The sequence below is a fragment of the Procambarus clarkii genome, chromosome 46, assembly GCF_040958095.1.
Source record: "Procambarus clarkii isolate CNS0578487 chromosome 46, FALCON_Pclarkii_2.0, whole genome shotgun sequence".
Taxonomy (NCBI): Eukaryota; Metazoa; Arthropoda; class Malacostraca; order Decapoda; family Cambaridae; genus Procambarus; species Procambarus clarkii.
The window spans coordinates 23,268,538-23,290,935 of record NC_091195.1 but is presented as its reverse complement, the minus strand read 5'-3'; the positions used below and the strand labels follow the sequence as shown (position 1 = coordinate 23,290,935).

Sequence of the window (22,398 nt, the reverse complement as noted above, 5' to 3'; positions counted from 1 at the left end):
AAGACAGGTCTCAGGCCAGAGTCCTGAGGACCATTGACAACGTTTACCACTCGGATTTGTCTTACTCTGTTTCTGTTGAAAAAGTCATATCATATACCACTAGCAAGTTAATACCTCCAAACAACAGACCTCAGAAAATGAGGGCAAATAAAAGTGTTTATATTGTTTAAACTTATATGTTACTGTATTTCAAATAATGCATGTATTTACTTTAATAGTTGTAGTACTTTACTATATAAAATAAAGTACAGTACTACTTACAGTATCAAAGCAGGCGTACATATGGTAGTTTCTTTACAAAAGAAATTGTTCATTTAAGTGTGCAGAAGGACACTTACTGTATTAAACTACTTGAACAGTAAGCTGCTAACTGTACAAAAGATCTTGTACAGTACGTTACTTACTGTAATAAAGTAAGTGCCCAAAAGGCTTCCTACTGTATTAGAGCAAGTTTACAATAGGATACTGATAATATGATAGTACATATACGGTAAGCTGCTTAATGCATAATTGTAAGTTACAGTCGGCAACTTACTGTATTTAGTTGTACATTAAGCAACTTACAATAACACAGGTGTATATATGCTCCTGCTTGATCTTGAGGATAATAAGGTTAAGACAGACTAAAGTCAGACAAAAATTCCCAAATGTCTAAAATCCCTAAAATGTTACAATAACTAAGATCTCGTAACAAATAAAGACCCAAAACTAATAATAGTGATCCAATAAACAATAGTAAAGAAAGTCATATTGATAATAAAGTGTAGAAAATGCTAATATATCAATTACATACCAAAACTTATTCATAAAATCAGGAGACAAATGCTTATCTAGACCTTCCACTACAGACTGGAAGGCTGCTTATCTATACCTTCCACTACAGACTGGAAGGCTGCTTATCTATACCTTCCACTACAGACTGGAAGGTTGCTTATCTATACCTTCCACTACAGACTGGAAGGCTGCTTATCTATACCTTCCACTACAGACTGGAAGGCTGCTTATCTATACCTTCCACTACAGACTGGAAGGCTGCTTATCTATACCTTCCACTACAGACTGGAAGGCTGCTTATCTATACCTTCCACTACAGACTGGAAGGCTGCTTATCTATACCTTCCACTACAGACTGGAAGGCTGCTTATCTATACCTTCCACTACAGACTGGAAGGCTGCTTATCTATACCGTCTACACATAAGGGGTATAACTACCCGATCTCTCACAGTGTTCAAGAGAGAACTTGATAAGCTCTGATCAACCAGGCTGTGATTCATACGACAGTCTGCTAGCAGCCGCGTCCAACAGCCTGGTTAACCTGTCCAGCAACTAGGAGGCCTGGTCGAGGACCGGGCCGCGGGGACGGTAAGGCCCTAAACGGCCTCAAGGTAACCTCAAGGAAGGTACCACCAGCACAATAAAATACATTCATACCTCCAACATGCCAAAACTCATACAAACAACGTATACCAAAACTCATTCTCACTATCATCAAAACAAAAACTCATTCATTCCACCAGCATACAAAAACTCATTCATTCCACCAGCATACTAAAACTCATTCATTCCACCAGCATACTAAAACTCATTCATTCCACCAGCATACTAAAACTCATTCATACCACCAGCATACAAAAACTCATTCATTCCACCAGCATACAAAAACTCATTCATTCCACCAGCATACTAAAACTCATTCATTCCACCAGCATACTAAAACTCATTCATACCACCAGCATACAAAAACTCATTCATTCCACCAGCATACAAAAACTCATTCATTCCACCAGCATACAAAAACTCATTCATTCCACCAGCATACTAACACTCATTCATTCCACCATCATACTAAAACTCATTCATTCCACCAGCATACAAAAACTCATTCATTCCACCAGCATACAAAAACTCATTCATTCCACCAGCATACTAAAACTCATTCATTCCACCAGCATACTAAAACTCATTCATACCACCAGCATACAAAAACTCATTCATTCCACCAGCATACAAAAACTCATTCATTCCACCAGCATACAAAAACTCATTCATTCCACCAGCATACTAACACTCATTCATTCCACCAGCATACTAAAACTCATTCATTCCACCAGCATACTAAAACTCATTCATTCCACCAGCATACTAACACTCATTCATTCCACCAGCATACTAAAACTCATTCATTCCACAAGCATACAAAAACTCATTCATTCCACCAGCATACTAACACTCATTCATTCCACCCGCATACAAAAACTCATTCATTCCACCAGCATACTAACACTCATTCATTCCACCAGCATACTAACACTCATTCATTCCACCAGCATACTAAAACTCATTCATTCCACCAGCATACAAAAACTCATTCATTCCACCAGCATACTAAAACTCATTCATTCCACCAGCAAACAAAAACTCATTCATTCCACCAGCATACAAAAACTCATTCATACCACCAGCATACTAAAACTCATTCATTCCACCAGCATACAAAAATTCATTCATTCCACCAGCATACAAAAATTCATTCATACCATCAGCATACTAAAACTCATTCATTCCACCAGCATACAAAAACTCATTCATTCCACCAGCATACAAAAACTCATTCATTCCACCAGCATACAAAAACTCATTCATTCCACCAGCATACAAAAACTCATTCATTCCACCAGCATACAAAAACTCATTCATTCCACCAGCATACTAAAACTCATTCATTCCACCAGCATACAAAAACTCATTCATTCCACCAGCATACAAAAACTCATTCATTCCACCAGCATACAAAAACTCATTCATTCCCCCAGCATACAAAAACTCATTCATTCCACCAGCATACAAAAACTCATTCATTCCACCAGCATACAAAAACTCATTCATTCCACCAGCATACTAAAACTCATTCATTCCACCAGCATACAAAAACTCATTCATTCCACCAGCATACAAAAACTCATTCATTCCACCAGCATACAAAAACTCATTCATTCCACCAGCATACTAACACTCCTTCATTCCACCAGCATACTAAAACTCATTCATTCCACCAGCATACAAAAACTCATTCATTCCACCAGCATACTAAAACTCATTCATTCCACCAGCATACAAAAACTCATTCATTCCACCAGCATACAAAAACTCATTCATTCCACCAGCATACAAAAACTCATTCATTCCACCAGCATACAAAAACTCATTCATTCCACCAGCATACAAAAACTCATTCATTCCACCAGCATACAAAAACTCATTCATTCCACCAGCATACAAAAACTCATTCATTCTACCAGCATACAAAAACTCATTCATACCACCAGAATACTAAAATGCAAACACTGGAACATGAAGGCCGTTGGGTACTGTCAACTGGGTGCCAAGTCACATGGGAATAACTGGAAATGACATTGCAGACGATGCTGCAAAACTTGCAACTAAGAGAAGAAATGTAGACATTTACATACCACAGAGTCTATCACAGATTAAGAAAGTAATTAGCAATAGAGCAATGCAGAAGATATATAGTGACCAGTACACAGCAGTTGCAACATCAAGATCTGCGGGTTGGCACAAGAATTACACCAAATACGAACCACATATTTTGATGAAAGGAGTACATCTGGAGTACATCATGTACATCTTACTGTACATCTACTCATGTACATCTGTAGATTACTGTACATCTACACATGTACATCTGTAGATTACTGTACATCTACACATGTACATCTGTAGATTACTGTACATCTGCACATGTACATCTGTAGATTACTGTACATCTACTCATGTACATCTGTAGATTACTGTACATCTACACATGTACATCTAATACTTGATGAGATGTAATCATTTCATTGAGAGATGTACATCATAGTCAACAAGGTCTCAACAATCTACAATATCAAAACATTCTTAAAATTGTTAAACGACGCACAGAGCTCTTGGAGGTACTTATTGTTCTCATCACTGTCCTGGATCCAAATCCAAAGTTCATCACCAGTGACGCCCCTCCGGTGAAGTCCTCGCAGGAGTCTCTCCCCACCCACACCTGTAGATGAGAGGGAACGTTGCAGCTCACACCTGGCAACTCTCCCCACCCACACCTGTAGATGAGAGGGAACGTTGCAGCTCACACCTGGCAACTCTCCATACCCACAACTGCAGATGAGAGGGAACACTGAAGCTTACACCTGGCAACTCTCCCCTCCCACACCTGTAGATTAGACGGAACTCTGAAGCCCACACCTGGCAACTCTCCAAACTCACACCTGTAGATGAGAGGGAACATTGAAGCCCACACCTGGTAACTCTCCTCACCTACACCTGCAGATGAAAGAGAACACTGAAGCCCACACCTGCAAACTCTCCCCACCCACACCTGCAGATGAAAGGGAACACTGAAGCCCACACCTGGTTACTCCTCACACCCATCTCTTAAGGAGGAGGAGGAGGAGGAGGATGGTTGTGATGCAGAGGAGGAGGGTAGTGGTGCAGAGGAGGAGGGTAGTGGTGCAGAGGAGGAGGGTAGTGGTGCAGAGGAGGAGGAGGGTAGTAGTGCAGAGGAGGAGGAGGGTAGTGGTGCAGAGGAGGGTAGTGGTGCAGAGGAGGAGGAGGGTAGTGGTGCAGAGGAGGAGGAGGGTAGTAGTGCAGAGGAGGAGGAGGGTAGTGGTGCAGAGGAGGAGGATAGTGGTGCAGAGGAGGAGGAGGAGGAGGGTAGTGGTGCAGAGGAAGAGGAGGGTAGTGGTGCAGAGGAGGAGGAGGATAGTGATGCAGAGGAGGAGGAGGGTAGTGGTGCAGTGGTGCAGAGGAGGAGGATAGTGGTGCAGAGGAGGAGGAGGGTAGTGGTGCAGAGGAGGAGGAGGGTAGTGGTGCAGAGGAGGAGGAGGGTAGTGGTGCAGAGGAGGAGGAAGGTAGTGGTGCAGAGGAGGAGGATAGTGGTACAAAGGAGGAGGAGGGTAGTGGTGCAGAGGAGGAGGACAGTGGTGCAGAGGAGGAGGAGGAGGGTAGTGGTGCAGAGGAGGAGGAGGGTAGTGGTGCAGAGGAGGAGGAGGGTAGTGGTGCAGAGGAGGAGGAGGGTAGTGGTGCAGTGGTGCAGAGGAGGAGGATAGTGGTGCAGAGGAGGAGGAGGGTAGTGGTGCAGAGGAGGAGGAGGGTAGTGGTGCAGAGGAGGAGGAGGGTAGTGGTGCAGAGGAGGAGGAGGGTAGTGGTGCAGAGGAGGAGGATAGTGGTGCAGAGGAGGAGGAGGGTAGTGGTGCAGAGGAGGAGGACGGTAGTGGTGCAGAGGAGGAGGAGGGTAGTGGTGCAGAAGAGAAGGAGGGTAGTGGTGCAGAGGAGGAGGAGGGTAGTGGTGCAGAGGAGGAGGGCAGTGGTGCAGAGGGGGAGGAGGGTAGTGGTGCAGAGGAGGAGGATAGTGGTGCAGAGGAGGAGGAGGGTAGTGGTGCAGAGGAGAAGGAGGGTAGTGGTGCAGAGGAGGAGGAGGGTAGTGGTGCAGAGGAGGAGGGTAGTGGTGCAGAGGAGGAGGAGGGTAGTGGTGCAGAGGAGGAGGAGGGTAGTGGTGCAGAGGAGAATGAGGGTAGTGGTGCAGAGGAAAAGGGTAGTGGTGCAGAGGAGGAGGGTAGTGGTGCAGAGTAGGAGGAGGGTAGTAGTGCAGAGGAGGAGGAGGAGGAGGGTAGTGGTGCAAAGGAAAAGGGTAATGGTGCAGAGGAGGAGGGTAGTGGCGCAGAGGAGGAGGGTAGTGGAGCAGAGGAGGAGGAGGGTAGTAGTGCAGAGGAGGAGGAGGGTAGTGGTGCAGAGGAGGGTAGTGGTGCAGAGGAGGAGGGTAGTGGAGCAGAGGAGGAGGAGGATAGTGATGCAGAGGAGGAGGAGGGTAGTGGTGCAGTGGTGCAGAGGAGGAGGATAGTGGTGCAGAGGAGGAGGAGGGTAGTGGTGCAGAGGAGGAGGAGGGTAGTGGTGCAGAGGAGGAGGAGGGTAGTGGTGCAGAGGAGGAGGAAGGTAGTGGTGCAGAGGAGGAGAATAGTGGTACAAAGGAGGAGGAGGGTAGTGGTGCAGAGGAGGAGGACAGTGGTGCAGAGGAGGAGGAGGAGGGTAGTGGTGCAGAGGAGGAGGAGGGTAGTGGTGCAGAGGAGGAGAAGGGTAGTGGTGCAGAGGAGGAGGAGGGTAGTGGTGCAGTGGTGCAGAGGAGGAGGAGGGTAGTGGTGCAGTGGTGCAGAGGAGGATAGTGGTGCAGAGGAGGAGGAGGGTAGTGGTGCAGAGGAGGAGGAGGGTAGTGGTGCAGAGGAGGAGGAGGGTAGTGGTGCAGAGGAGGAGGAGGGTAGTGGTGCAGAGGAGGAGGATAGTGGTGCAGAGGAGGAGGAGGGTAGTGGTGCAGAGGAGGAGGACGGTAGTGGTGCAGAGGAGGAGGAGGGTAGTGGTGCAGAAGAGAAGGAGGGTAGTGGTGCAGAGGAGGAGGAGGGTAGTGGTGCAGAGGGGGAGGAGGGTAGTGGTGCAGAGGAGGAGGATAGTGGTGCAGAGGAGGAGGAGGGTAGTGGTGGAGAGGAGAAGGAGGGTAGTGGTGCAGAGGAGGAGGAGGGTAGTGGTGCAGAGGAGGAGGGTAGTGGTGCAGAGGAGGAGGAGGGTAGTGGTGCAGAGGAGGAGGAGGGTAGTGGTGCAGAGGAGAATGAGGGTAGAGGTGCAGAGGAAAAGGGTAGTGGTGCAGAGGAGGAGGGTAGTGGTGCAGAGGAGGAGAAGGGGAGTGGTGCAGAGGAGGAGGAGGATGGTAGTGGTGCAAAGGAAAAGGGTAATGGTGCAGAGGAGGAGGAGGAGGGTAGTGGTGCAAAGGAAAAGGGTAATGGTGCAGAGGAGGAGGGTAGTGGCGCAGAGGAGGAGGGTAGTGGAGCAGAGGAGGGTTAGTGGTGCAGAGGAGGAGGGTAGTGGTGCAGAGGAGGAGGGTAGTGGTGCAGAGGAGAAAGGGGAGGGTAGTATTGCAGAGGAGGAGGAGGAGGGTAGTGGTGCAGAGGAGGAGGAGGGAAGTGGTGCAGAGGAAAAGGGTAGTGGTGCAGAGGAAGAGGGTAGTGGTGCAGAGGAGGAGGAGGGTAGTGGTGCAGAGGAGGAGGAGGAGGGTAGTGGTGAAGAGGAGGAGGAGGGTAGTGGTGCAGAGGAGGAGGAGGAGGGTAGTGGTGCAGAGGAGGATGAGGGTAGTGGTGCATAGGAGGAGGAGGGGGGGAGTGGTGAAGAGGAGGAGGAGGGTAGTGGTGCAGAGGAGGAGGAGGGTAGTGGTGCAGAGGAAAAGGGTAGTGGTGCAGAGGAGGAGGGTAGTGGTGCAGAGAGGAGTGTTGTGGTGCAGAGGAGGAGGGTAGTGGTGCAGAGGAGGAGGAGGGTAGTGGTGCACAGGAGGAGGAGGGTAGTGGTGCAGAGGAGGAGGAGGAGGGTAGTGGTGAAGAGGAGGAGGAGGGTAGTGATGCAGAGGAGGAGGAGGAGGGTAGTGGTGCAGGGAAGGAGGGTAATGGTGCAGAGAGGAGGGTTGCGGTGCAGAGGAGGAGGGTAGTGGTGCAGAGGAGGAGGAGGGTAGTGGTGCAGAGGAGGATGAGGGTAGTGGTGCATAGGAGGAGGAGGAGGGTAGTGGTGCAAAGGAGGAGGGTAGTGGTGCAGGGAAGGAGAGTAATGGTGCAGAGAGGAGGGTTGCGGTGCAGAGGAGGAGGGTAGTGGTGCAGAGGAGGAGGATGGTAGTGGTGCAAAGGAGGAGGTGGGTAGTGGTGCAGAGGAGGATGAGGGTAGAGGTGCAGAGGAGGAGAGTAGTGGTGAAGAGGAGGAGGAGGGTAGTGGTGCAGAGGAGGAGGAGGAGGGTAGTGGTGCAGAGGAGGAGGAGAGTAGTGATGCAGAGGAGGAGGGTAGTGGTGCAGAGGAGGAAGAAGGTAGTGGTGAAGAGGAGGAGGAGGATAGTGGTGCAAAGGAGGAGGAGGAGGGTAATGGTGCAGAGAACGATGAGGGTAGTAGTGCATAGGAGGAGGAGGAGGGTAGTGGTGCAGAGGAGGAGGGTAGTGGTGCTGAGGAAGAGGAGGATAGTGGTGCAGAGGAGGATGAGGGTAATGGTGCAGAGGAGGAGGAGGAGGATAGTGGTGCAGAGAAGGAGGGTAGTGGCGCAGAGGAGGAGGGTAGTGGTGCAGAGGAGGAGGGTAGTGGTGCAAAGGAGGAGGATGGTAGTGGTGCAGAGGATGAGGAGGGTAGTGATGCAGAGGAGGAGGAGGGTAGTGGTGCAGAGGAGGATGAGGGTAGTGATGCAGAGGAGGAGGAAGGTAGTGGTGCAGAGGAAGAGGAGGATAGTGGTGCAGAGGAGGATGAGGGTAGTGGTGCAGAGGAGGAGAAGGAGGGTAGTGGTGCAGAAGCGGAGGAGGGTAGTGGTGCAGAGGAGGAGGAGGGTAGTAGTGCAGAGGAGGAGGAGGGTAGTGGTGCAGAGGAGGAGGAGGGTAGTTGTGCAGAGGAGGAGGATGAGGGTAGTGGTGCAGAGGAGGAGGAGGGTAGTGGTGCAGAGGAGGAGGAGGAGGGTAGTGGTGCAGAAGCGGAGGAGGGTAGTGGTGCAGAGGGGGAGGGTAGTGGTGCTGAGGAGGAGGAGGAGGAGGAGGGTAGTGGTGCAGAGGAGGAAGAGGGTAGTGGTGCAGAGGAGGAGGAGGAGGGTAGTGGTGCAGAGGAGGGTAGTGGTGCAGAGGAGGAAGGTAGTGGTGCAGAGGAGGAAGGTAGTGGTGCAGAGGAGGAGGGTAGTGGTGCAGAGGAGGAGAGTAGAGGTGCAGAGGAGGAGGGTAGTGGTGCAAAAGAGGAGGGTAATGGTGCAGAGGAGGAAGGTAGTGGTGCAGAGGAGGAAGGTAGTGGTACAGAGGAGGAGGGTAGTGGTGCATAGGGGGAGGGTAATGGTGCTGAGAAGGAGGAGGATGGTAGTGGTGCAGAGGAGGAGGAAGGTAGTTGTGCAGCGGAGGAGGAGGAGGGTAGTGGTGTAGAGTGGAGGAGGGTAGTAGTTCGGAGGAGGAGGGTAGTTGTGGAGAGGAGGAGGAGGGTAGTGGTGCAGAGGAGGAGGAGGGTAGTGGTGCAGAGGGGGAGGAGGGTGGTGGTGCAGAGGAGGAGGATAGTGGTGCAGAGGAGGAGGAGGGTAGTGGTGCAGAGGAGAAGGAGGGTAGTGGTGCAGAGGAGGAGGAGGGTAGTGGTGCAGAGGTGGAGGGTAGTGGTGCAAAGGAGGAGGGTAGAGGGGCAGAGGAGGAGGGTAGTGGTACAGAGGAGGAAGGTAGTAGTGCAGAGGAGGAAGGTAGTGGTGCAAAAGAGAAGGGTAGAGGTGCAGAGGAGGAGGGTAGTGGTGCAGAGGAGGAGAGTAGTGGTGCAGAGGAGGAACGTAGTGGTGCAGAGGAGGAAGGTAGTGGTGCAGAGGAGGAGGGTAGTGGTGCAGAGGGGGAAGGTTGAGGTGCAGAGGAGGGTAGTGGTGCAGAGGAGGAGGGTAGTGGTGCAGAGAGGAGTGTTGTGGTGCAGAGGAGGAGGGTAGTGGTGCAGAGGAGGAGGAGGGTAGTGGTGCACAGGAGGAGGAGGGTAGTGGTGCAGAGGAGGAGGGTAGAGGTGCAGAGGAGGAGGGTAGTGGTGCAAAAGAGGAGGGTAATGGTGCAGAGGAGGAAGGTAGTGGTGCAGAGGAGGAAGGTAGTGGTACAGAGGAGGAGGGTAGTGGTGCATAGGGGGAGGGTAGTGGTGCTGAGGAGGAGGAGGAGGGTAGTGGTGCAGAGGAGGAGGAAGGTAGTTGTGCAGCGGAGGAGGAGGAGGGTAGTGGTGTAGAGTGGAGGAGAGTAGTAGTTCGGAGGAGGAGGGTAGTTGTGGAGAGGAGGAGGAGGGTAGTGGTGCAGAGGAGGAGGAGGGTAGTGGTGCAGAGGGGGAGGAGGGTGGTGGTGCAGAGGAGGAGGATAGTGGTGCAGAGGAGGAGGAGGGTAGTGGTGCAGAGGAGAAGGAGGGTAGTGGTGCAGAGGAGGAGGAGGGTAGTGGTGCAGAGGTGGAGGGTAGTGGTGCAAAGGAGGAGGGTAGAGGGGCAGAGGAGGAGGGTAGTGGTACAGAGGAGGAAGGTAGTGGTGCAGAGGAGGAAGGTAGTGGTGCAAAAGAGAAGGGTAGAGGTGCAGAGGAGGAGGGTAGTGGTGCAGAGGAGGAGAGTAGTGGTGCAGAGGAGGAACGTAGTGGTGCAGAGGAGGAAGGTAGTGGTGCAGAGGAGGAGGGTAGTGGTGCAGAGGGGGAAGGTTGAGGTGCAGAGGAGGGTAGTGGTGCAGAGGAGGAGGGTAGTGGTGCAGAGAGGAGTGTTGTGGTGCAGAGGAGGAGGGTAGTGGTGCAGAGGAGGAGGAGGGTAGTGGTGCAGAGGAGGAGGAGGGAAGTGGTGCAGAGGAAAAGGGTAGTGGTGCAGAGGAAGAGGGTAGTGGTGCAGAGGAGGAGAAGGGTAGTGGTGCAGAGGAGGAGGAGGAGGGTAGTGGTGAAGAGGAGGAGGAGGGTAGTGGTGCAGAGGAGGAGGAGGAGGGTAGTGGTGCAGAGGAGGATGAGGGTAGTGGTGCATAGGAGGAGGAGGGGGGGAGTGGTGAAGAGGAGGAGGAGGGTAGTGGTGCAGAGGAGGAGGAGGGTAGTGGTGCAGAGGAAAAGGGTAGTGGTGCAGAGGAGGAGGGTAGTGGTGCAGAGAGGAGTGTTGTGGTGCAGAGGAGGAGGGTAGTGGTGCAGAGGAGGAGGAGGGTAGTGGTGCACAGGAGGAGGAGGGTAGTGGTGCAGAGGAGGAGGAGGAGGGTAGTGGTGAAGAGGAGGAGGAGGGTAGTGATGCAGAGGAGGAGGAGGAGGGTAGTGGTGCAGGGAAGGAGGGTAATGGTGCAGAGAGGAGGGTTGCGGTGCAGAGGAGGAGGGTAGTGGTGCAGAGGAGGAGGAGGGTAGTGGTGCAGAGGAGGATGAGGGTAGTGGTGCATAGGAGGAGGAGGAGGAGGGTAGTGGTGCAAAGGAGGAGGGTAGTGGTGCAGGGAAGGAGAGTAATGGTGCAGAGAGGAGGGTTGCGGTGCAGAGGAGGAGGGTAGTGGTGCAGAGGAGGAGGATGGTAGTGGTGCAAAGGAGGAGGTGGGTAATGGTGCAGAGGAGGATGAGGGTAGAGGTGCAGAGGAGGAGAGTAGTGGTGAAGAGGACGAGGAGGGTAGTGGTGCAGAGGAGGAGGAGGAGGGTAGTGGTGCAGAGGAGGAGGAGAGTAGTGATGCAGAGGATGAGGGTAGTGGTGCAGAGGAGGAAGAAGGTAGTGGTGAAGAGGAGGAGGAGGATAGTGGTGCAAAGGAGGAGGAGGAGGGTAATGGTGCAGAGAACGATGAGGGTAGTAGTGCATAGGAGGAGGAGGAGGGTAGTGGTGCAGAGGAGGAGGGTAGTGGTGCTGAGGAAGAGGAGGATAGTGGTGCAGAGGAGGATGAGGGTAATGGTGCAGAGGAGGAGGAGGAGGATAGTGGTGCAGAGAAGGAGGGTAGTGGTGTAGTGGTGCAGAGGAAAAGGGTAGTGGTGCAGAGGAGGAGGAGGGTAGTGGTACAGAGGAGGAGGAGGGTAGTGGTGCAGAGGAGGAGGAGGGTAGTGGTGCAGAGGAGGAGGAGGGTAGTGGTGCAGAGGAGGAGGGTAGTGGCGCAGAGGAGGAGGGTAGTGGTGCAGAGGAGGAGGGTAGTGGTGCAAAGGAGGAGGATGGTAGTGGTGCAGAGGAGGAGGAGGGTAGTGATGCAGAGGAGGAGGAGGGTAGTGGTGCAGAGGAGGATGAGGGTAGTGATGCAGAGGAGGAGGAAGGTAGTGGTGCAGAGGAAGAGGAGGATAGTGGTGCAGAGGAGGATGAGGGTAGTGGTGCAGAGGAGGAGAAGGAGGGTAGTGGTGCAGAAGCGGAGGAGGGTAGTGGTGCAGAGGAGGAGGAGGGTAGTAGTGCAGAGGAGGAGGAGGGTAGTGGTGCAGAGGAGGAGGAGGGTAGTTGTGCAGAGGAGGAGGATGAGGGTAGTGGTGCAGAGGAGGAGGAGGGTAGTGGTGCAGAGGAGGAGGAGGAGGGTAGTGGTGCAGAAGCGGAGGAGGGTAGTGGTGCAGAGGGGGAGGGTAGTGGTGCTGAGGAGGAGGAGGAGGAGGAGGGTAGTGGTGCAGAGGAGGAAGAGGGTAGTGGTGCAGAGGAGGAGGAGGAGGGTAGTGGTGCAGAGGAGGGTAGTGGTGCAGAGGAGGAAGGTAGTGGTGCAGAGGAGGAAGGTAGTGGTGCAGAAGAGGAGGGTAGTGGTGCAGAGGAGGAGGGTAGAGGTGCAGAGAAGGAGGGTAGTGGTGCAAAAGAGGAGGGTAATGGTGCAGAGGAGGAAGGTAGTGGTGCAGAGGAGGAAGGTAGTGGTACAGAGGAGGAGGGTAGTGGTGCATAGGGGGAGGGTAGTGGTGCTGAGGAGGAGGAGGAGGGTAGTGGTGCAGAGGAGGAGGAAGGTAGTTGTGCAGCGGAGGAGGAGGCGGGTAGTGGTGTAGAGTGGAGGAGGGTAGTAGTTCGGAGGAGGAGGGTAGTTGTGGAGAGGAGGAGGAGGGTAGTGGTGCAGAGGAGGAGGAGGGTAGTGGTGCAGAGGGGGAGGAGGGTGGTGGTGCAGAGGAGGAGGATAGTGGTGCAGATGAGGAGGAGGGTAGTGGTGCAGAGGAGAAGGAGGGTAGTGGTGCAGAGGAGGAGGAGGGTAGTGGTGCAGAGGTGGAGGGTAGTGGTGCAAAGGAGGAGGGTAGAGGGGCAGAGGAGGAGGGTAGTGGTACAGAGGAGGAAGGTAGTGGTGCAGAGGAGGAAGGTAGTGGTGCAAAAGAGAAGGGTAGAGGTGCAGAGGAGGAGGGTAGTGGTGCAGAGGAGGAGAGTAGTGGTGCAGAGGAGGAACGTAGTGGTGCAGAGGGGGAAGGTTGAGGTGCAGAGGAGGGTAGTGGTGCAGAGGAGGAGGGTAGTGGTGCAGAGGAGGAAGGTAGTGGTGCAGAGGAGGAAGGTAGTGGTGCAGAGGAGGAGGGTAGTGGTGCAGAGGAGGAACGTAGTGGTGCAGAGGAGGACGGAAGTGGGGCAAAGGAGGCGGGTAGTGGAGCAGAGGAGGAGGAGGGTAGTAGTGCAGAGAAGGAGGGTAGTGGTGCAGAGGAGGAAGAGGGTAGTGGTGCAGAGGAGAAAGAGGGTAGTGGTGCAGAGGGTAGTGGTACAGAGGAGGAGGAGGGTAGTGGTGCAGAGGAGGAGGAGGGTAGTGGTGCAGAGGAGGAGGAGGGTAGTGGTGCAGAGGAGGAGGAGGGTAGTGGTGCAGAGGAGGAGGAGGGTAGTGGTGCAGAGGAGGAGGAGGGTAGTGGTGCAGAGGAGGAGGATAGTGGTGCAGAGGAGGAGGAGAAGGGTAGTGGTGCAGAGGAGGAGGGTAGTAGTGCAGAGGAGGAGGAGGGTAGTGGTGCAGTGGTGCAGAGGAGGAGGATAGTGGTGCAGAGGAGGAGGAGGGTAGTGGTGCAGAGGAGGAGGATGGTAGTTTTGCAGAGGAGGAGGATAGTGGTGCAGAGAAGGAGGAGGAGGGTAGTGGTGCAGAGGAGGAGGGTAGTGGTGCAGAGGAGGATGAGGGTAGTGATGCAGAGGAGGAGGGTAGTGATGCAGAGGAAGAGGAGGATAGTGGTGCAGAGGAGGATGAGGGTAGTGGTGCAGAGGAGGAGGAGGAGGGTAGTGGTGCAGAGGAGGAGGGTAGTGGTGCAGTGGTGCAGAGGAAAAGGGTAGTGGTGCATAGGAGGAGGGTAGTGGGGCAGAGGAGGAGGGTAGATGAGCAGAGGAGGAGGGTTAGTGGTGCAGAGGAGGAGGTTAGTGGTGCAGAGGAGGAGGGTAGTGTAGCAGAGGAGGAGGAGGGGGAGGGTAGTATTGCAGAGGAGGAAGATTAGGGTAGTGGTGCAGAGGAGGAGGAGGAGTAGTGGTGCAGAGGAAAAGGGTAGTGGTGCAGAGGAGGAGGGTAGTGGTTTAGAGGACGAGGAGGGTAGTGGTGCAGAAGACGAGGAGGGTAGTGGTGCAAAAGAGGATGAGGGTAGTGGTGCAGAGGAAAAGGGTAGTGGGGCAGAGGAGGAGGGTAGTGTTGCAGAGGAGGAGGGTAGTGGTGAAGAGGAGGAGGGTAGTGGTGCAGATGAGGAGGGTAGTGGTGCAGAGGAGGAAGGTAGTGGTGCAGAGGAGGAGGAGGGTACTGTTGAAGAGGAGGAGGAGGGTAGTGGTGCAGAGGAGGAGGTGGGTAGTGGTGCAGAGGAGGAGGAGGGGGGTAGTGGTGCAGAGGAGGAGGAGGAGGGTAGTGGGGCAGAGTGGAGGAGGGTAGTAATTCAGAGGAGGAGGAGGGTAGTTGTGGAGAGGAGTGGAGGGTAGTGGTGCAGAGGAGGAGGGTAGTGGTGCAGAGGTGGAGGGTAGTGGTGCAGAGGAAGAGCGTAGTGGTGCAGAGGGGGAGGGTAGTGGTGCTGAGGAAGAGGAGGAGGAGGAGGGTAGTGGTGCAGAGGAGGAGGGTAGTAGTGCAGAGGAGGAGGAGGAGGGTAGTGGGGCAGAGTGGAGGAGGGTAGTAATTCCGAGGAGGAGGAGGGTAGTTGTGGAGAGGAGTGGAGGGTAGTGGTGCAGAGGAGGAGGGTAGTGGTGCAGAGGAGGAAGGTAGTGGTGCAGAGGAGGAAGGTAGTGGTGCAAAGGAGGAGGGTAGAGATGCCGAGGAGGAAGGAAGTGGTGCAGAGGAGGAGGGTAGTGGTGCAGAGGAGGAAGGTAGTGGTGAAGAGGAGGAGGGTAGTGGTGCAGAGGAGGAACGTAGTGGTGCAAAGGAGGAGGATAGTGGTGCAGAGAAGGGTAGTGGTGCAGAGGGGGAAGGTAGTGGTGCAGAGGAGGAGGGTAGAGGTGCAGAAAAGGAGGGTAGTGGTGCAGAGGAGGAGGGTAGTGGTGCAGAGGAGGAAGGTAGTGGTGCAGAGGAGGAAGGTAGTGGTGCAGAGGAGGAGGGTAGTGGTGCAGAGGAGGAGGGTAGAGGTGCAGAGGAGGAGGGTAGTGGTGCAAAGGAGGAGGGTAATGGTGCAGAGGAGGAAGGTAGTGGTGCAGAGGAGGAAGGTAGTGGTACAGAGGAGGAGGGTAGTGGTGCATAGGGGGAGGGTAGTGGTGCTGAGGAGGAGGAGGAGGAGGGTAGTGGTGCAGAGGAGGAGGAGGGTAGTTGTGCAGAGGAGGAGGAGGAGGGTAGTGGTGTAGAGTGGAGGAGGGTAGTAGTTCGGAGGAGGAGGGTAGTTGTGGAGAGGAGGAGGAGGGTAGTGGTGCAGAGGAGGAGGAGGGTAGTGGTGCAGAGGGGGAGGAGGGTGGTGGTGCAGAGGAGGAGGATAGTGGTGCAAAGAAGGAGGAGGGTAGTGGTGCAGAGGAGAAGGAGGGTAGTGGTGCAGAGGAGGCGGAGGGTAGTGGTGCAGAGGAGGAGGGTAGTGGTGCAAAGGAGGAGGGTAGAGGTGCAGAGGAGGAGGGTAGTGGTGCAGAGGAGGAAGGTAGTGGTGCAGAGGAGGAAGGTAGTGGTGCAAAGGAGAAGGGTAGAGGTTCAGAGGAGGAGGGTAGTGGTGCAGAGGAGGAGAGTAGTGGTGCAGAGGAGGAAGGTAGTGGTGCAGAGGAGGAAGGTAGTGGTGCAGAGGAGGAGGGTAGTGGTGCAGAGGGGGAAGGTTGAGGTGCAGAGGAGGGTAGTGGTGCAGAGGAGGAGGGTAGTGGTGCAGAGGAGGAAGGTAGTGGTGCAGAGGAGGATGGTAGTGGTGCAGAGGAGGAGGATAGTGGTGCAGAGGAGGAGGAGGAGGGTAGTGGTGCAGAGGAGGAGGGTAGTGGTGCAGAGGAGGATGAGGGTAGTGATGCAGAGGAGGAGGATAGTGATGCAGAGGAAGAGGAGGATAGTGGTGCAGAGGAGGATGAGGGTAGTGGTGCAGAGGAGGAGGAGGAGGAGGGTAGTGGTGCAGAGGAGGGTAGTGGTGCAGTGGTGCAGAGGAAAAGGGTAGTGGTGCATAGGAGGAGGGTAGTGGTGCAGAGGAGGAGGAGGGTAGATGAGCAGAGGAGGAGGGTTAGTGGTGCAGAGGAGGAGGTTAGTGGTGCAGAGGAGGAGGGTAGTGTAGCAGAGGAGGAGGAGGGGGAGGGTAGTATTGCAGAGGAGGAAGAGGAGGGTAGTGGTGCAGAGGAGGAGGAGGAGTAGTGGTGCAGAGGGAAAGGGTAGTGGTGCATAGGAGGAGGGTAGTGGTGTAGAGGACGAGGAGGGTAGTGGTGCAGAAGACGAGGAGGGTAGTGGTGCAAAGGAGGATGAGGGTAGTGGTGCAGAGGAAAAGGTTAGTGGGGCAGAGGAGGAGGGTAGTGTTGCAGAGGAGGAGGGTAGTGGTGAAGAGGAGGAGGGTAGTGGTGCAGAGGAGGAGGGTAGTGGAGCAGAGGAGGAAGGTAGTGGTGCAGAGGAGGAGGAGGGTAGTGTTGAAGAGGAGGAGGAGGGTAGTGGTGCAGAGGAGGAGGTGGGTAGTGGTGCAGAGGAGGAGGAGGGTAGTGGTGCAGAGGAGGAGGGTAGAGGTGCAGAGAAGGAGGGTAGTGGAGCAGAGGGGGAGGGTAGTGGTGCAGAGGAGGAAGGTAGTGGTGCAGAGGAGGAAGGTAGTGGTGCAGAGGAGGAGGAGGGTAGTGATGCAGAGGAGGAGTAGGGTAGTGATGCAAAGGAGAAAGATAGTGGTGCGGAAGTGATGCACAGGAGGAGGAGAGTAGTGGTGCAGAGAAAAAGGGTAGTGGTGCAGAGGAAGAGGGTAGTGGTGCAGAGGTGGAGGGAAGTAGTGCAGAGGAAGAGCGTAGTGGTGCAGAGGGGGAGGGTAGTGGTGCTGAGGAGGAGGAGGAGGAGGAGGGTAGTGGTGCAGAGGAGGAGGAGGGTAGTGGTGAAGAGGAGGAGGAGGGTAGTGGTGCAGAGGAGGAGGAGGAGGGTAGTGGGGCAGAGTGGAGGAGGGTAGTAATTCGGAGGAGGAGGAGGGTAGTTGTGGAGAGGAGGAGGAGGGTAGTTGTGGAGAGGAGGAGGAGGGTAGTGGTGCAGAGGAGGAGGATAGTGGTGCAGAGGAGGAGGATAGTGGTGCAGAGGAGGAGGAGGGAAGTGGTGCAGAGGAGGAGGGTAGTGGTGCAGAGGAGGAAGGTAGTGGTGCAGAGGAGGAAGGTAGTGGTGCAGAGGAGGAGGGTAGAGGTGCAGAGAAGGAGGGTAGTGGTGCAGAGGAGGAGGGTAGTGGTGCAGAAGAGGAAGGTAGTGGTGCAGAGGAGGAAGGTAGTGGTGCAGAGGAGGAGGGTAGTGGTGCAGAGGAGGAGGGTAGAGGTGCAGAGGAGGAGGAGGGTAGTGGTGCAAAGGAGGAGGGTAATGGTGCAGAGGAGGAAGATAGTGGTGCAGAGGAGGAAGGTAGTGGTACAGAGGAGGAGGGTAGTGGTGCATAGGGGGAGGGTAGTGGTGCTGAGGAGGAGGAGGAGGGTAGTGGTGCAGAGGAGGAGGAGGGTAGTTGTGCAGAGGAGGAGGAGGAGGGTAGTGGTGCCGAGGAGGAGGAGGGTAGTGGTGTAGAGTGGAGGAGGGTAGTAGTTCGGAGGAGGAGGAGGGTAGTTGTGGAGAGGAGGAGGAGGGTAGTTGTGGAGAGGAGGAGGAGGGTAGTGGTGCAGAGGAGAAGGATAGTGGTGCAGAGGAGGAGGATAGTGGTGCTGAGGAGGAGGAGGGAAGTGGTGCAGAGGAGGAGGGTAGTGGTGCAGAGGAGGAGGAGGGTAGTGGTGCAGAGGAGGAGGGTAGTGGTGCAAAGGAGGAGGGTAGAGGTGTAGAGGAGGAGGGTAGTGGTGCAGAGGAGGAAGGTAGTGGTGCAGAGGAGGAAGGTAGTGGTGCAAAAGAGAAGGGTAGAGGGGCAGAGGAGGATGGTAGTGGTGCAGAGGAGGAGGGTAGTGGTGCAGAGGAGGAAGGTAGTGGTGCAGAGGAGGAAGGTAGTGGTGCAAAGGAGAAGGGTAGAGGGGCAGAGGAGGAGGGTAGTGGTGCAGAGGAGGAGGGTAGTGGTGCAGAGGAGGAAGGTAGTGGTGCAGAGGAGGAAGGTAGTGGTGCAGAGGAGGAAGGTAGTGGTGCAGAGGAGGAGGGTAGTTGTGCAGAGGGGGAAGGTTGAGGTGCAGAGGAGGGTAGTGGTGCAGAGGAGGAGGGTAGTGGTGCAGAGGAGGAAGGTAGTGGTGCAGAGGAGGAAGGTAGTGGTGCAAAGGAGAAGGGTAGAGGGGCAGAGGAGGAGGGTAGTGGTGCAGAGGAGGAGGGTAGTGGTGCAGAGGAGGAAGGTAGTGGTGCAGAGGAGGAAGGTAGTGGTGCAGAGGAGGAAGGTAGTGGTGCAAAGGAGGAGGGTAGTGGTGCAGAGGGGGAAGTTTGAGGTGCAGAGGAGGGTAGTGGTGCAGAGGAGGAGGGTAGTGGTGCAGAGGAGGGTAGTGGAGCACAGGAGGAGGGTTAGTGGTGCAGAGGAGGAGGGTAGTGGTGCAGAGGAGGAGGAGGGTAGTAGTGCAGAGGAGGAGGAGGAGGAGGGTAGTGGTGCAAAGGAAACGGGTAGTGGTGCAGAGGAGGAGGGTAGTGGTGCAGAGGAGGAACGTAGTGGTGCAGAGGAGGAGGATAGTGGTGCAGAGGAGGGTAGTGGTGCAGAGGGGGAAGGTAGTGGTGCAGAGGAGGAGGGTAGAGGTGCAGAGGAGGAGGGTAGTGGTGCAGAGGAGGAGGGTAGTGGTGCAGAGGAGGAAGGTAGTGGTGCAGAGGAGGAAGGTAGTGGTGCAGAGGAGGAGGGTAGTGGTGCAGAGGAGGAGGGTAGTGGTGCAGAGGGGGAAGGTTGAGGTGCAGAGGAGGGTAGTGGTGCAGAGGAGGAGGGTAGTGGTGCAGAGGAGGGTAGTGGAGCACAGGAGGAGGGTTAGTGGTGCAGAGGAGGAGGGTAGTGGTGCAGAGGAGGAGGAGGGTAGTAGTGCAGAGGAGGAGGAGGAGGAGGGTAGTGGTGCAAAGGAAACGGGTAGTGGTGCAGAGGAGGAAGGTAGTGGTGCAGAGGAGGAGGGTAGTTGTGCAGAGGGGGAAGGTTGAGGTGCAGAGGAGGGTAGTGGTGCAGAGGAGGAGGGTAGTGGTGCAGAGGAGGAAGGTAGTGGTGCAGAGGAGGAAGGTAGTGGTGCAAAGGAGAAGGGTAGAGGGGTTGAGGAGGAGGGTAGTGGTGCAGAGGAGGAGGGTAGTGGTGCAGAGGAGGAAGGTAGTGGTGCAGAGGAGGAAGGTAGTGGTGCAGAGGAGGAAGGTAGTGGTGCAAAGGAGGAGGGTAGTGGTGCATAGGGGGAAGGTTGAGGTGCAGAGGAGGGTAGTGGTGCAGAGGAGGAGGGTAGTGGTGCAGAGGAGGGTAGTAGAGCACAGGAGGAGGGTTAGTGGTGCAGAGGAGGAGGGTAGTGGTGCAGAGGAGGAGGAGGGTAGTAGTGCAGAGGAGGAGGAGGAGGAGGGTAGTGGTGCAAAGGAAACGGGTAGTGGTGCAGAGGAGGAGGGTAGTGGTGCAGAGGAGGAACGTAGTGGTGCAGAGGAGGAGGATAGTGGTGCAGAGGAGGGTAGTGGTGCAGAGGGGGAAGGTAGTGGTGCAGAGGAGGAGGGTAGAGGTGCAGAGGAGGAGGGTAGTGGTGCAGAGGAGGAGGGTAGTGGTGCAGAGGAGGAAGGTAGTGGTGCAGAGGAGGAAGGTAGTGGTGCAGAGGAGGAGGGTAGTGGTGCAGAGGAGGAGGGTAGAGGTGCAGAGGAGGAGGGTAGTGGTGCAAAGGAGGGTAATGGTGCAGAGGAGGAAGGTAGTAGTGCAGAGGAGGAAGGTAGTGGTACAGAGGAGGAGGGTAGTGGTGCATAGGGGGAGGGTAGTGGTGCTGAGGAGGAGGAGGAGGGTAGTGGTGCAGAGGAGGAGGAGGGTAGTTGTGCAGAGGAGGAGGGTACTGGTGCAGAGGAGGAGGAAGGTAGTGGTGCAGAGGAGGAGGGTAGTGGTGCAAAGAAGGAGGGTAGAGGTGCAGAGGAGGAGGGTAGTGGTGCAGACGAGGAAGGTAGTGGTGCAGAGGAGGAAGGTAGTGGTGCAAAGGAGAAGGGTAGAGGTGCAGAGGAGGAGGGTAGTGGTGCAGAGGAGGAGGGGTGTGGTGCAGAGGAGGAAGGTAGTGGTGCAGAGGAGGAAGGTGGTGGTGCAGAGGAGGAGGGTAGTGGTGCAGAGGAGGAACGTAGTGGTGCAGAGGAGGACGGAAGTGGTGCAAAGGAGGCGGGTAGTGGAGCAGAGGAGGAGGAGGGTTGTAGTGCAGAGAAGGAGGGTAGTGGTGCAGAGGAGGAGGGTAGTGGTACAGAGGATGAGGAGGGTAGTGGTGCAGAGGAGGAGGAGGGTAGTGGTGCAGAGGAAATGGGTAGTGGTGCAGAGGAGGAGGAGGAGGGTAGTGGTGCAGAGGAGGAGGAGGGTAGTGGTGCAAAGGAGGAGGAGGGTAGTGGTGCAGAGGAGGAGGAGGGTAGTGGTGCAGAGGAGGAGGAGGGTAGTGGTGCAGAGGAGGAGGATAGTGGTGCAGAGGAGGAGGAGGAGGATTGGTGCAGAGAAGGAGGAGGGTAGTGGTGAAGAGGAGGAGGAGGGTAGTGGTGGAGAGGAGGAGGAGGGTAGTGGTGCAGTGGTGCAGAGGAGGAGGATAGTGGTGCAGAGGAGGAGGAGGGTAGTGGTGCAGAGGAGGAGGAGGGTAGTGGTGCAGAGGAGGAGGAGGGTAGTGGTGCAGAGGAGGAGGAGGGTAGTGGTGCAGAGGAGGAGGAGGGCAGTGGTGCAGAGGAGGAGGATAGTGGTGCAGAGGAGGAGGAGGGTAGTGGTGCAGAGGAGGAGGAGGGTAGTGGTGCAGAGGAGAAGGAGGGTAGTGGTGCAGAGGAGGAGGAGGGTAGTGGTGCAGAGGAGGAGGAGGGTAGTGGTGCAGAGGGGGAGGAGGGTAGTGGTGCAGAGGAGGAGGATAGTGGTGCAGAAGAGGAGGAGGGTAGTGGTGCAGAGGAGAAGGAGGGTAGTGGTGCAGAGAAGGAGGAGGGTAGTGGTGCAGAGGAGGAGGGTAGTGGTGCAGAGGAGGAGGAGGAGGGTAGTGGTGCAGAGGAGGAGGAGGGTAGTGGTGCAGAGAAGTGGGAGGGTAGTGATGCAGAGGAGGAGGAGGATAGTTGTGTAGAGGAGAATGAGGGTAGTGATGCAGAGGAAAAGGGTAGTGGTGCAGAGGAGGAGGGTAGTGGTGCAGAGGAGGAGGGTAGTGGAGCAGAGGAGGAGGGTTAGTGGTGCAGAGGAGGAGGGTAGTGGTGCAGAGGAGGAGTGTAGTGGTGCAGAGGAGGAGGGTAGTGGGGCAGAGGAGGAGGGGGAGGGTAGTATTGCAGAGGAGGAGGAGGAGGGTAGTGGTGCAGAGGAAAAGGGTATTGGTGCAGAGGAGGAGGGTAGTGGTGCAAAGGAGGAGGAGGAGGGTAGTGGTGAAGAGGAGAAGGAGGGTAGTGGTGCAGAGGAGGAGGAGGAAGGTAGTGGTGCAGAGGAGGATGAGGGTAGTGGTGCATACTAGGAGGAGGGGGTAGTGGTGAAGAGGAGGAGGAGGAGGGTACTAGTGAAGAGGAGGAGGAATAGGGTAGTGGTGCAGATGAGGAGGAGGAGGTTAGTGGTGCAGAGGAGGGGGAGGGTAGTGGAGCAGAGGAGGAGGGAAGTGGTGCAGAGAGGAGTGTCGTGGTGCAGAGGAGGAGGGTAGTGGTGCAGAGGAGGAGGAGGGTAGTGGTGAAGAGGAGGAGGAGGGTAGTGGTGCAGAGGAGGAGGAGGAGGGTAATGGTGCAGGGAAGGAGGGTAATGGTGCAGAGAGGAGGGTTGCAGGGCAGAGGAGGAGGGTAGTGGTGCAGAGGAGGAGGAGGGTAGTGGTGCAGAGGAGGATGAGGGTAGTGGTGCATAGGAGGAGGAGGAGGGTAGTGGTGCAGAGGAGGAGGGTAGTGGTGCAGGGAAGGAGAGTAATGGTGCAGAGAGGAGGTTTGCGGTGCAGTGGAGGAGGGTAGTGGTGCAGAGGAGGAGGATTTTAGTGGTGCAGAGGAGGAGGAGGGTAGTGGTGAAGAGGAGGAGGAGGGTAGTGGTGCAGAGAAGGAGGAGGAGGGTAGTGGTGTAGAGGAGGAGGAGGAGGGTAGTAGTTCAGAGGAGGAGGAGGGTAGTGATGCAGAGGAAGAGGAGCGTAGTGGTGCAGAGGAGGATGAGGATAGTGGTGCAGAGGAGGAGGAGGAGGGTAGTGGTGCAGAGAAGGAGGGTAGTGGTGCAGTGGTGCAGAGGAAAAGGGTAGTGGTGCATAGGATGAGGGTAGTGGTGCAGAGGAGGAGGAGGGTAGTGGTGCAGAGGAGGAGGAGGGTAGTGGTGCAGAGGAGGAGGAGGGTAGTGGTGCAGAGGAGGAGGGTAGTGGTGCAGAGGAGGAGGGTAGCGGTGCAGAGGAGGAGGAG

At 55.3% G+C, this 22,398-nt stretch overlaps 2 protein-coding genes across 5 annotated transcripts in view; one reads left to right on the top strand and one right to left on the bottom strand.

Annotated features, from left to right (window-relative positions):
- LOC138350668 (uncharacterized) overlaps window positions 1-22,398 on the top strand; it is a 625,641-nt gene that overhangs the window by 182,847 nt on the left and 420,396 nt on the right. The window lies entirely within an intron of this gene.
- The window catches only part of LOC138350667 (uncharacterized), a 100,633-nt gene continuing 78,391 nt past the window's right edge, over window positions 157-22,398 (bottom strand). Inside the window, exon 4 of the mRNA XM_069301846.1 lies at window positions 157-4,055. Coding sequence (XP_069157947.1) covers window positions 3,901-4,055 — 155 coding nt within the window. The 3' untranslated portion in view covers window positions 157-3,900. The remainder of the gene's footprint in view (window positions 4,056-22,398) is intronic.